Below are 13943 nucleotides of genomic sequence, written 5' to 3' on the forward strand. Positions count from 1 at the left end.
ATATGATGTGATGCTCCTGAATCTATTATCCAAGAGCCAGCAGTCAGCTTAACACATTCACAAGAAAGATCACCTATATCATTTATAGAGGAGTAACAAGCAAGTATACCTGCCAAGTTCACAGCCCCATTCATCATGCTGTTTGAATTATCAGAATTAGAAAATCCATTTCCAGTTTGTATACTACCCAAGATGTTGAGTAATTTTTCATACTGATCTTTGGACAGATTTATTGGCATCTGATCTCCCATTCGAGTCTCTTCCTCAGATTGTTGTGCATTCATATCAGAAGCACACATGTTTGCTGCAGAACTTGTTCCTTTTCCCTTTTGAAACTTTGGATTGGATGGATATCCATGAAGTTTATAACATCTATCTCTCGTGTGTCCTGACTTCTTGCAATAATCACATACTAAGGTGGACCTGTTGATACTTGAATTTCCTCTGGACATATTGTTACCAGAACTAGATCCAGCCCCTTTAGATGAACTGTAATTTGTTCTGAATCCCTTGTAACCTGCATTATTATTGTATTGTCCATAAGCATTGAGAGAAGTAGAATCCAAGGCTGTATGATTATGAGGCTTTACTTCTCTTTGCTTTTCCTCTTGGAACAGAATAGCAAAAGCTTGAGCCATGCTAGGAAGCGTGTTCATCATGAGAATACTACCTCTAACAGTAGTATACATTTCATTTAACCTCATTAAAAATGTATCAATCTTCTGTCTTGCTCAGCCTTTTGCAACTTTGTCATTCCTCCACAAGAACACACACATGTGCACTGAGAATTAATGTCAACTGTGTTCATCTCCTCCCGCAACTTTTTCATTGTTGTGTAGTACTTAGTGATGTCTAAAGTACCTTGGACAAGCTCATTTATCTCCTTCTGTAACTGATACAATTTACATCCATTTGTTTGATCATATCTTTCCTCTAATTCTGCCCATAACTCCTTGGCATTATTCACATATTGCAGGCTGTCACGCAACTCTGGAGACAAGGAATTCAAGATCCAAGATGTGACCATATCATCACATCTTTCCCACTGCATGAAGTTAGGATCAGTAGATATAGGCTTCACAATTGCTCCATTAATAAAATCTGTTTTGCTTTTAACTAATAATGCTCTGAGGACTGCTCTTCGCCAAGATCTGTAACTAGTACCACCAAAAACTCCAGGTAACAATGATGATCCCGCATTCTCTGAAGGATGCAGATAAAAAAGACTTGAAAAATCCAAACGAGATGTGGTTGAACTAGAAGCAACATCTCCAGCTTGAGTGCCAGTCATTGTGTTTGAATATCTGTGAGAAATCTAACACGAAAACAATCCAGAACTTGCTAATTTCCAGCTATGAATGTGTCTCCTCGATCAGAAAGAAAGAAGAAGAAGAAACCAAAAAGAATTCACAACACAATCAATTAATCGAATCAGTTGATAACAACAGAAAAAATGGCTCACAATTCGACTTCGAAATATGAACAATTAGACTCCCTCGCTCTGATACCATGAAGAGATTATCACCATGGATTCATCACCATTGATGATCTTCAACTTGAGCTTGAGAGCTTGAACTTGAGAGCAGATTGTGAGGAGAAAAATGTATATTGTATTGATTGTGAAATTAGTTAAAAATGAATACAATGTGAACCTATATATAGACCTTGATTAACAACCCAACTAACTTCTAACTAACTATTGAAAACTAACAACTTGAAACTTGTAACTAACTATCAACTAACTACTTGATTTCTTACTAACAGAACTAACAGAAAGCTAATGTTATTGATGCTATATTCTCATCAGAGATCAAGGCTCATCAATTAGTTTCTTATCACGAAATTCAACGAGCAACAAATAAATTTGAGAGGTCATATTTAATTGGAGAGGGAAGCTCTGGCTCTGTGTACAAAGGCATATTATCGAGTGGAACTGTGGTGGCAATAAAGGTTCTGGATTTGGAAAATGAGCAAGTATGCAAGGGGTTTGAATACCGAATGTGAAGTGATGAGAAATGTTAGACACAGAAATCTTGTTCCTGTGATTACTACTTGTTCTAGTGACTGTATAAGAGCGTTCGCTCTGAAATATATGTCCAACGGGAGCCTTGAGAATTGGTTGTACAGAGAAGAGTCCCACTTTAACCTACTCCAAAGAGTCACTATAATGCTTGATGTGGCTGTGGAAGTCGAATATCTACACCATGGTCATAACACTCCGATAGTTCATTGCGACCTAAAGCCAGCCAACGTTCTTTTGGATGAAGATATGGTTACTCATGTTGGTGATTTTGGAATCTCAAAGATTTTAGTTGTAAGCAAGTCCATGGCACATATAAAGTCATTGGGCACTCTTGGGTATATCGCACCAGGTAAACGAGTGTCTTTCTATTTTCTGAAATCACAGTTTAGCCCTTCCGAATTCTAGAACTAACTAAAAGCAAGTCATGTCTTGTTAATACATAATTATTGTTTATATTCAAATAAGTAATTATTTTTCATTTTTATTCTTTTAAGAATATGGCTTAGAAAGAATAGTGTCTGCTAGTGGTGATATTTACAGTTACGGCATCATGTTGATGGAGGTTTTGACAAAAAGAAGGCCAATGGATGAAGAGATATGCAATGAAAATCTTGACATGAGGAAATGGATCACACAATCATTTTCAGGGAATATGATGGACGTTGTGGATGCCAATATTTTCTCTGAGGAAGAACAAATCACTTGTAAAAGTGAAATGTGCATAGCCTCCATGATAAAATTGGCTTTAGACTGCACAACAGAAAAGCCAGAATCAAGAATAACTATGAAAGATGTAGTCAAGAGGCTTAACAAAATCAAGAACACATGGGCCACGAGGGTTTAGCATAGAAGTTAGCATCCTCTTGCGATGATGTTCTTTTCTGAGCTACAAGTTAACATGTTTCTTTAGTCGCTTGTACTACCTGTAGTGTTTGTACTTGCTTTGAATGTTTGAATAAACTAGAATTAAATTAACAAGTCGAATATTATTATTTGTACTTCTTTTTCCAGCCGTGTTGTGGAATTTGTTAACCACAATTTTTGTCAAGTAAAAAAATAAAGACTTTTCCACAGTGATTGATTTGGAACAACGTGGAGATTTAAAATAATAAATAAATATCCACCTTTAATTTTTATTTATGACACATAACTTCTATATAAGTGGGTACTTGGGGAAACGGAGAGAATAAGTAATGGAAAGGAGCCTATATGGAGAAGGTGATGTGGTTCCTTTTATATTTTTTTATTTTATTTTTTAAAGACATTTTCCCTTTTATTTATTTATTTTATTTTTAATATCTTAAATAGTCTTTATATTTAATTTCTCAACTTTTCACCCATCAATACCAATATAATATATAGTTAATTTCTTTAATCAAATAAGAAGCAATTACTAATAACTCACTCATCTTCAACTTAATAATATTGATAACTCTTTTTTTTTAATCGTTATAACCCCCAAAATTTAATTTGTAAGTTTATGTCTTATGGTATTCCTTCTCTTTGTCTATATAAATTCATATTTTGTATCAAGAAAATTGTCATTCAAAGTTATTCTTTCTTTTCTCCATCACCATATTATACATTAGGATGAGGAAGAAAATGTTAATCATCACATCATATGGTTGCTTTCAGCAAAATCATAAAGAATTTATGACTAAGAATGTTTCTGTTATGTTTTTAGATTATATGTTTTTGACTTTATATTATTTATTTTTTTAATTTTTAGTCAATTTGTCTAACCTTTGAAACTAAATTAAATAAATTGATGGAATAACTAACAATTTCTTATAAGTATATTCCTAATGTGTGCTTATAGGGATGAAGAAGAAAGTGGAAGAAGACATCATAAGTAGAGAAAATTGTGAATTTTAGAACAAGATAACGGAGAAAGAGAATTTGATGAAGAAATTTATTTATATGACTATAGTTGTACATACATAATTCATTAGGCAGAATTATGATGTTCTTGTGGATTTATTATGTTAACTGTTTGTAGAAAACTAAAAAGAACATTATATACTTGAAGTCGTTTAATTATTTATATGCTGAAGTGCATTTCTAAATTCAACATTAAGTCTCCCTATTTCTATGTAACTAATGCTTGTAATAATTAATTAAGAAAATATAAGAATTAGTTCCTCAATTATCACTACTATTAATAATTTGTCATTATTCTATTTCTCACCATAGACAAGGTAATATGATGTCGCTGTATGCGTATGAAGTTAAAATCCTGAAATACAGCAAACAAGAAAGGAAAATAGCAAGCAAACAACAGTATTTGTATTTGAATTTAATTCTTGCATAAACTTAATTTCAATTTTCAGATATCTAATGTTTACCGTCAATGATCCATCATGATTTTTCTTTCATTTATTTGGTATGTTGTTGAATTTTTCTCTCTCCAATACGTGCTTGTATAATGAAACTTGTTTGATGTTCCTGTAAAGTTAAAAAGTAAAGGAAGAAAGAAAAATGATTAAAACAAAGAAGATGCTTGAAAGACAATCATAAAAGAAATGAAATATCGAGAAAGGAGATAATCAAATCATGAATTTTCTACTACTCCGTAATTAACACATTAATATATGGTGGTGAATAACTTTTTTACCGTATATTTTTAAATTATTTGTGATTATCTATCCTATTTTAAATATTAGAGAAAATTGTTGACATTCTCTCATATAGATTATTGACAACTATTTATTTCCCTTTTAATTTCTAAGATTTATGTACTATATTAATGGGTATTAAAAGTGAACCGCCACTAATATATTTACCATGTTTGTTTCTTTTTGTTATTCAATTATTAGAAGAGATATGAAGAAAAATTAAAAAAATGAGAAAAATGTTATAAAATTAAGCTCATGACAATATAAATATAAATAGATGAATACAAGAGAAGTAAGATGGAAGATAAGACTTTCTTCTTATTCAAGTGTCAATCAAATAGTGAGTGATATCTCTATTTATAGTGTTGAGATATCACTCCCAAAAGTCATTTAACTAGTAGATACATAGTTATCTACATTGTTATCCAAAAAGGGGATTCATATCATCTAGGGAATACACATACATGAATTTAGTAGTTCATGAATAAACCAAATGGTCATCCACTATTCAATGGATTTATAACACTCCCCCTTGGATGTCCATAGATAATGTGCCTCGTTAAAACCTTACTAGGAAAAACCCTGTGGGAAAAAATTCTAGTGAAGGAAAAAGAGTACACATATTTTTTGATACGCACCATTTGTTGCCTCATTAAAAACCTTGCCAGGAAAACCCAGTGGGAAAAAACCTCGATCAAGGGGAAAAGAGTGCAACGCGTATTGTACTCCCCCTGATTAAAACATCACTTAATTTCTGGGTGATGATGTCTCCAATCTTCGTACATTGTGGTTGGTATATTCTTTTTCAAAGAAAAACCACACATTTTCTGAATATGGTGTGTCATTTATCTCAACCAGACGCACTTTTGACTTGCTTCATGGAGGACTTTTATTTCTGCATGACAACATTTGTTTCATTGATCGTCAGGATATTATTGTGCCTCCACATGCAAACACATAGCGTGCTTGAGATAGAACTTTATGCGGATCAGATAAATATTCTGCATTTGCGTAACCTATCAATTTTTTCTTGGATTCCTCGAAATAGAATAAACCCATAAGTATGGTCCTTCGAGGAAATTCAATCATGTGCTCAACACCATTTCAATGTCTTTTTATCGGGGAGAAACTGAATCTTGCCAGTAAATTTACTGCAAAACAAATATCTGGTCAAATATTGTTAGTAAGATGCACTAGTGCCCCCCTGATTGCACCAAGATAGAGTTTAATCACCAAGAAACTCTTCATCCTTCTTTTGAGATCAAACCGAATCATCATTTATGTCAAGTGATCTCATAATCATTGGGGTACTCAATGAATGTGATTTATCCATATAAAATTGCATCAAAACTTTTCACTGTACGTGCACTGTTAGACAAATATTTCATTTGTCAAATTATCAATCTGTAGGTCAAGACAAAATTTTGTCTTACCAAAACCTTCTCATAAAAATACAAGGACTATTAGGGTCATTCTTTTGTACCCTTTTTCTTTCTTGACTATATCAATCCATATAAGGATTCTTGAAGCTTTATTGAAAAAGTTTCTTTCAAACTCTTATATGCTTCAGACACCTCGATTATTTCAAGGATTTTCATATAACCTTCATTGTCTAGCTAGACATTACAATTATTCATTACATGCATTCAAGTTTTCATATGTTGCCAGATCAAAACAAACCTTATTGCATCCACCAAAGGAGAAAACATCTCCAATAATGTCAGGATTTTTGCGATAAACCTTTATGCCCCAAGGCACAAACCGTATTTGACATCTTACGGTTGTACTATCACATAATAACTTATTTGTACCCCACTGACATTATACCTTGATTTATGGACTATCAGTCCAAAATGTCACTTTTCTAAGTGAAACAAAATATACTTGAATTGTGCCTTTTACTTGGTCAACCATTAATCTGTCCACACTATATGACAGATTTGAATTCAAGATCCTCATCACAATTTATATCATTGAGAGCTACCTCATATAAAAGATACCGTCGACGGTTATTTGATATCGATTCCAACAAGACATAACTTATCGAGATCTCTTCATTTTTCATTATTTCAGGTACCTGAACCTTTTTCAAGATTTTATGAAGTGTTATGTCAATGTGCTCTTTTATAGCACTTGCCTCATTATCATGACCATATTGATCATTTGCTCCTTCCTTCTTCAAGGAATTTTATATTTGGAATCGATTGATCTATTACGCTTCCGGCGTATCATAAACTCTGTCCTTCAAGGACTTCACATTGGAGCATTTGCAGCTGAATTATATCATAGGTTCAGTGCATTCATCTGGCAACTGATTTGCAACATTATGCAACTGAATTATCCCTTGAACTTTAAGTTCACATATTTATTTAACGAGGATCTAGATAATTCATAATTAACCTCACACATAATTTTCAGCTGTCAATCATCTCTCCCCCTAATGTTAGAAAATCTAACATTCATTCCAACCTTTTTTGGAAGTTCATCTTTGTGCGTGGTGGAGTAATTAAAATCATAACCGCACATTCAACAATTTAGATGAAAATTATATGGTTCCTGACCCTGAACCAATTTTAATGGGGAAACCTTGTTGGTTTGATGCATACATGTGTTGCTACATGTTAAATAAAATTATCTCATACCAAATCTTATTTGGGAGTTTTGTTCTCATAACCATGATTTAGCTATAATTTGAGGCATACAATTTCTGCTAACTCAACCAGCATTATCAATATAATTTCATAGTTTGGAACTGTGCTCTTAATTTTAACAATTCGAGCAAACAACCTTACAAAAATCAATTTGTAAGTTGACAACAAAATACATGTGACCATTACATAGATGCATTAATCATATAGTTGCAAATGATCCACATGACAGGTGAACAGGCCCATATTCACCTTTTTATATGTTCCAAAAATTTCAGGGGATTACAATCCCAACCTTAGTTGGTACAATGAAAACAAGCAATACAAGAGAATTCTTGAAGAATCTTTTATTTCTTCATCATATAAGCCACATAAATTCTCAATTACGTTTGCATCACATTTAAATCAGAATGGTCAACTGATCATACCAACTGATTTTTATTTCAGTACATTTGTAGTTTACTTTTGCATGTGATTCCATTAGCATGCACATGTTTGTGTGCAACAAACACGAGGAAAAATTGGGTAATATTTATAACCCTCTTCAATTGTAGTAATTTAAAGATATTAAATCTTTTCATAATTTATAGTCTCAATATTTCTTTTCAATTCATCCGAAACTTAAAAAGCTTCTTTGAGACTTACTACAACCCAATATTATTGCATTGATAATAGCACAACTCGTTAGAGCTTGCAATTTAATTGTGTACTATCACATATTCCATGACACCATTCCTATGGTGAGCATCTCCTTCAAGGAGGAAATTATATTATCATTGTCATGGTCAAAATCATTACGAGCAAGACATGTTTCTTGCTTTACTTTTGTTGTACCATAGGTACACAACCAATGACAAATTTGTATTGCCACACAATAATGACCACAATCCTTATAGGCAAGAACTATTTCTTTCTTTTGCCCTTTCGGTAGTTCATGCCATAGTGACGTATAAAACGTACAATACAATTAGCCATTTCTGCCAAATAAAATTTATTTCCTCTCAAATCTCCCGTAGAGATGAGAAGTGACATGTATCATTTTTTCTCAAACCTTCCATAGAGGTGAGTTGTGACATATATACAACCCATAATGATTTTATCATATCTGGACCCATTCTCTTATAGAATGGTCGAGCATTCACCATACTCATCACAAGTCGCATTCTCTTCAAGGAATGGACTAATTATTTATTTGTATTTCACAAATTTGCATTATAAGCATATTGTCATGGCTTTAAAATTCATCATATTTCCATGACACACCTCAACATCACTTTGAAAGATTAAGTGTACGGTGTACCATCACTTTATCTTCTTGTATCATGATAGAGGATTTATAAACTTGTCAAATTATTGGGTCGACAACATTCACAAGTCCAATGTCCTTTCATACCATTTTGATAATGAAAACTGCCTTCACATTTCGAAGGAATATTTGGAAAACCCATATTGTTCTTCCTTTTATAAATACCACAATAATGACTATTATAATTCCGTCCCTTCATGCTCTTTTTCATATTGTTAATCATTTGTCATCTTTTAGACTAATTATTTACTGCTACCACATTCATATGGTTGAACGGATCAAGTGAACATGCGATTTTAAAATTATCATATGTTGCTACCACATTCTTTTCAAGGAATGGAGCAAATTCAATAGGACGAATTTCAAGACTTTTCATCAAAGCCTTAGTCATCATTATATCATCACTATGGTGCATTGACTCAAACTCAATGTCTTATCCATATAAGGCGTGTTATTCCATAATTCTATGGGACTTAAACCCAATCACGGTGCATCAAAACTCAAATTGATGTCTTACCCTTTTGGTGCGATAGAATTTGAATCTATCGTCTTATCCTCAAATATTTTTATTATGATGCATCCGGACTTTAATTTGATGTCTTACCCTTTTGGTGCAATGAAACTTGAATCCATCGTCTTACCCTTAACCAACGGTATAATAAACCGAAGTACAACATGAATCATCCTTTGAGTCTTTCAAAACAATCAAAATAACATTCAAATTCATGCTATTAAAATTTTATACCTTCTTCTATTTAAGAAATTTTGTATAGCATGTCATATTCAACCAATAGTAGTATATGTCTTCGGTTCCTGATAATTGTTAGTGACTGAATACTATTTTTATTCTAAATCATAAAAATATTCTAGAAAATACATACCTGATTTTATGCATATAATACATTCTCGTAAAGAGATCAACCAAAATATGAGTTAAAGAAAAACTAAAAATCAATCTTAATTGACTAGAGACTCGTGCTGATAACGTGTTATAAAATTAAGCTCATGACAATATAAATATAAATAGATGAAGACAAGAGAAGTAAGATAGAAGATAAGACTTTCTTCTTATTCAAGTGTCAATCAAATAGTGAGTGATATCTCTATTTATAGTGTTGAGATATCACTCCCAAAAGTCATTTAACTAGTAGATACATAGTTATCTACATTGTTATCCAAAAAGGGGATTCATATCATCTAGGGAATACACATACATGAATTTAGTAGTTCATGAATAAACCAAATGGTCATCCACTATTCAATGGATTTATAACAAAAAAGAATAAATAGAAATACTGGTCATAGAGAGTTGTCACATAGGACTGCTTAGAAATTAATAATATAATTATGTTAACAATATATAAAAGCCTAAATTCTAAGAAAATAGATAAATATGTTTTTTCAACATTGAGGCATGTCATATCAGCGAGATAAAGATCCTGCTTTATATATATACTAGATAAATTACATGTATTTTGCACGTGATTGAACTATGTTATTAAGCTCTCATTGATCATATGGTAATATTTAGATTTTTGATATATACACTACAATGTTGATATCATTTATCTTAAGGGAATCCAAAATCTTAAAAGTGCTGTTTTTTTTTTTATATATAAAAATTATGAGAGATAGATTTATTTTAAGTATAAAAAAGGTATAAGAAATCTCCATGAAAATAGTTGGTCTGAAGTAATGGAACTTCCTAATTCGAAGAACTTAAATTAAACAACATCTGGCATTAAAGAAGAGACCAAAAAGCCTCAAACAACAACACTCCCAAATAAAGTGGAACATCACGTTTATACAAGAACATATTTCACTAATTCAAATGGAGGATCTTCGGCTCCTTTCTTATGACCCTAAAATTGTTAGTATCATAAATTTTTTTCCTCATCGTCTCAGAATAGTCATTACTATTGCTTAGATTTCAGATCACCAACCCAACTTATATGGAATTGAACCATAGTTATTGTTATGATTATAATATAATTATCAACCAAGCAGTAGAATATCATTCATAATTGGATATTCTAAACCAAAATTATTATACATACATATTAAAATCTCAAATCATAATTTCCTGAGTGCTTGAACTCACAAATTTCCACAAATAATAATAAAGATAACCTTACTTTCCTAACAACCTTATTCCTAACAATCAAAATGAAAAATGCATATTGCTTAACATATTTTTCAAAAAGATAGTCTATCGAATTTTATCATAGTTTATAGTTCACAAATTTAATTGAAAGAAGTTAAAAGAAAGAGTTGTTACTTCCTTATCAAAAAACATAAAACAAAACTTGATCAAAAGAAAGAGCTATCACTACGGCAAAAATGTTCTTTAGAGATAATTATAAATGTCCCTCGAAAAAGTTCATAGCAATATTGAATATAATGACAATTTATTAATGTAGGTAAATACTCTAGCAGTCTTCATTACTGTGTATATTCATTGCCGATGACGTTTATTTGTTTCAAGAAAACTTGATCTCTTATTATGCCTAAAAAGAAGAGACAAAGAAATATGAAAATTTTGTTAACTTGCGATAAAAGAAGTGAACTAATTGTCTCTTTACTAATTTTCTAGGAACAGTGCAATGACATATAAAATGTTTGTACCTAAAAATGAGCAATCAATATTAATTGTGGAAAAGAAGAGATCAATCTGTTTGGTTCTTTTAACAAACTTCAGCATTGGTGCGTATTAGTTATCACATATTTATTGTTCCGTGCTATCAAATATATCACAAACAACAAGAAATTTTTTCAAAAAGTATATGAAAAAAATATAGAAAGAGACTAAAAGAAAGATAAATTTCCAATCATCCTCACTGAAATTTTTAACTAAGTTAAAAAAAAGACACCAAAATAGAAAAAGAAATTGCAATAAATACATGAATTACTATGACTTACAACTAAAGATTAAGCTTCATTAGATAGGAGGAATAAAACCGAGGAATAAAACACACTTCATAAGCAGCTTAATTAATGTATTTAATTTCAACTCCCCTATAGCGAAAAAAATCTACAAATAATAATGACAAAAATAAATGTTTTATTAATAAAGAACCAAATATAATTTTTTGAACAATTTCAGCAGTTTTGTGAGTTATGGACTGAGAGGTGCAAGAGTATTAATGTCACACTGTGATTAAAATTATTTTCTTTGTGTAAAGGAAGAAACCTGTAGGAAGGGAAGAAAGAGAAGATCAATTTTTAATCATCCTTGCTAAAAAATTTCACAGATTTTAAAAATGATCACCAAAATAGTAAAAAGAAATTGCCATAGTTACATGAATAACTATGACATACAATAAAGATTAATCTCCATGAAGTAGGAGGAAGAAAATTGTAAGGAATGAAACAAACTTCAAAAGAAACATAATTAATGTATTTGAATTCGACAACCCTATAACGAAAAAAATACATATAATAGTGGCAGAAAATCCCTATATTTATACAAAACAAACTGTAGGTCACAACTCTTTGGAAAAGTCTCAACCCTTCGAAAAGGTGACAACCTTACAAAAAGTCACAACTTTTCATAAAAGTAGCAACTTTTCATAAAAGTAGCAACTTTTCGTAAAAGTCATAACTCTTCCTAAAGGTCACAATTTTTTATAAAAGCTCAACTTTTCGTAAAGTCACAATTTTCATAAAAGTCTCAACATTAAAAAAAATCTCTTTTTTTATTCACATTTATATTAATTCCCATATTATTACATAAAAGTGAAAGAAAAATTAAATAATAACAATAAATTCAAATAACGATAAACAAAAAGATTTATTAGAGAGATATTTAAGATTAAAATTAGTCATTGAATCGAAGAAGTAAAACAAAAAATTATGTGAGATAAAGAATAGATATACGTTGAACTTTGTTAGAAGGATCATATATAACCAACCGTATTTAAAAAAAAAGAAATCCTAAAAATATATTGAAAATTAATGTTTCATTTCCATAAGATAAAAAGGGTATCTCGGAGCAACTTTTATAACTGTAGGCTATATATGAACTAGTTTTGTAACTTTAAAGGCATATGTGAGTCACTTTTGTAAATAGAGGGTACATTAGCTTTAAATCATAAAGTTGAGGAGTATTTTAGTTCATTTTTCCTATATCATATATACATTGTTATACATTATTTATACACTATTGAAACATGACATAACTATTTACAATATCAATACATCACATATTAATGTAGCTATTTTGTTGATTTTTTTGTCACCTGTACATTTATGTAAGAAGCCCGTTATAAAAAATCTCCAAAAATTCTTTATCTAGATTCTTACTTTATTTTCCATCTTTTCAAGGATTATCATCATTTTGTAGCAATTTCGATAGCATTTCTTAAAACGTTAGGAGTCATTTAAGTGTGAGGTATGTTGCTCGCAATTGCACACACAAGTGTATGTGGTTACTCAAGCAATATAGTGTCTCTTAAAAGAATTAGATTATCGATACCAAAGGACTTGTCAATTAACTACTTTTACTAAATTATACTGGTCTAATTATTTATTTAAGAGTGTCAAAAGAAAAGAATGCAGAAATAAAATAATAATTGTACTTACAATAGTTGGAAAATCCCAGGGCTACAACATATATTGGATTTCATGTATCATATTTTTGACTTAGAACTAATTTTAGTTGTCAAGGGTTAATTGTATGAGTCGCGTTACACAACTTTCATCGCCTACTCCAATTAGGTACATAACTACATCGTTGAACGGTGATAAGTAAACTAATTGGCAAGCATTTATATTTCATCCTTTTTGTAACCAAAAAAGTTGTTCGTTATGGTCTATCTTACCTCTCCTCTCTATATTTTAAGATTAGACAATAGATTTATCTCATGGTGATCAGACACGAAATACTAAAACAAGAATATAGAAGTAACTTATAATGACAACCAAAAATTAATTCAAAACGCCATTAATAATCACATTCAGTTCGTAGCTACAGTCCCAAAACAAGGGTTTTAGCTACTAATTTTTAAGAAAAGGAAAAGAAGAAAAGAACCCTAAAAAGTATTAACGAATTTCTCTTCCAAAAGTACCTCCTACTCTAATTTAATGCCTCCAATAGTTATTTGTGTGAACTATTTATAGATATAGTAAAGCCTAAATAATATAATTGAGTCCAAAACAAATTAAGAACCAAAACCAAGCAAAATAAGAATTTCGTACACTGGTTTGCTGCCTCAAACTCTTTGCTCCCTTCAAAATCTGCCAAGTGGGAGGAGAATTCAATTTAATTTGGATTTTGCCCATCTTTTCCATATATATAAATATTAATATAATATTCAATTTACAAATTTTTAATTTGTTTTAGCTCCAAATTT

At 31.0% G+C, this 13943-nt stretch overlaps 2 protein-coding genes across 2 annotated transcripts; one reads left to right on the plus strand and one right to left on the minus strand.

The window, feature by feature from the left end:
• Positions 1–703: 703 nt before the first annotated feature.
• On the minus strand, positions 704–1291 carry LOC104648264 (uncharacterized). The gene has a single exon (XM_010325195.1). It carries the CDS (start codon positions 1289–1291, stop codon positions 704–706), a length of 588 nt encoding a protein of 195 aa, XP_010323497.1.
• A 675-nt stretch (positions 1292–1966) lies between these two features.
• Positions 1967–2867, plus strand: LOC112941826 (receptor kinase-like protein Xa21). Its single transcript, XM_069287183.1, has 2 exons — positions 1967–2372; positions 2518–2867. The coding sequence occupies exons 1-2, from the start codon at positions 1967–1969 to the stop codon at positions 2865–2867; spliced, it is 756 nt and encodes a 251-aa protein (XP_069143284.1).
• Positions 2868–13943: the final 11076 nt, after the last annotated feature.

Source organism: Solanum lycopersicum, chromosome 7 (assembly GCF_036512215.1).
Source record: "Solanum lycopersicum chromosome 7, SLM_r2.1".
NCBI lineage: Eukaryota > Viridiplantae > Streptophyta > Magnoliopsida > Solanales > Solanaceae > Solanum > Solanum lycopersicum.

Excerpts from the sequence above, each read along its gene's own strand:
- LOC104648264 (XM_010325195.1), bottom strand. The coding sequence starts at position 1,291 with ATGACTGGCACTCAAGCTGGAGATGTTGCTTCTAGTTCAACCACATCT.
- LOC112941826 (XM_069287183.1), top strand. The coding sequence starts at position 1,967 with ATGAGCAAGTATGCAAGGGGTTTGAATACCGAATGTGAAGTGATGAGA. Across the intron at positions 2,373-2,517 it reads TCTTGGGTATATCGCACCAG|AATATGGCTTAGAAAGAATA; the intron begins GTAAACGAGTGT and ends TATTCTTTTAAG.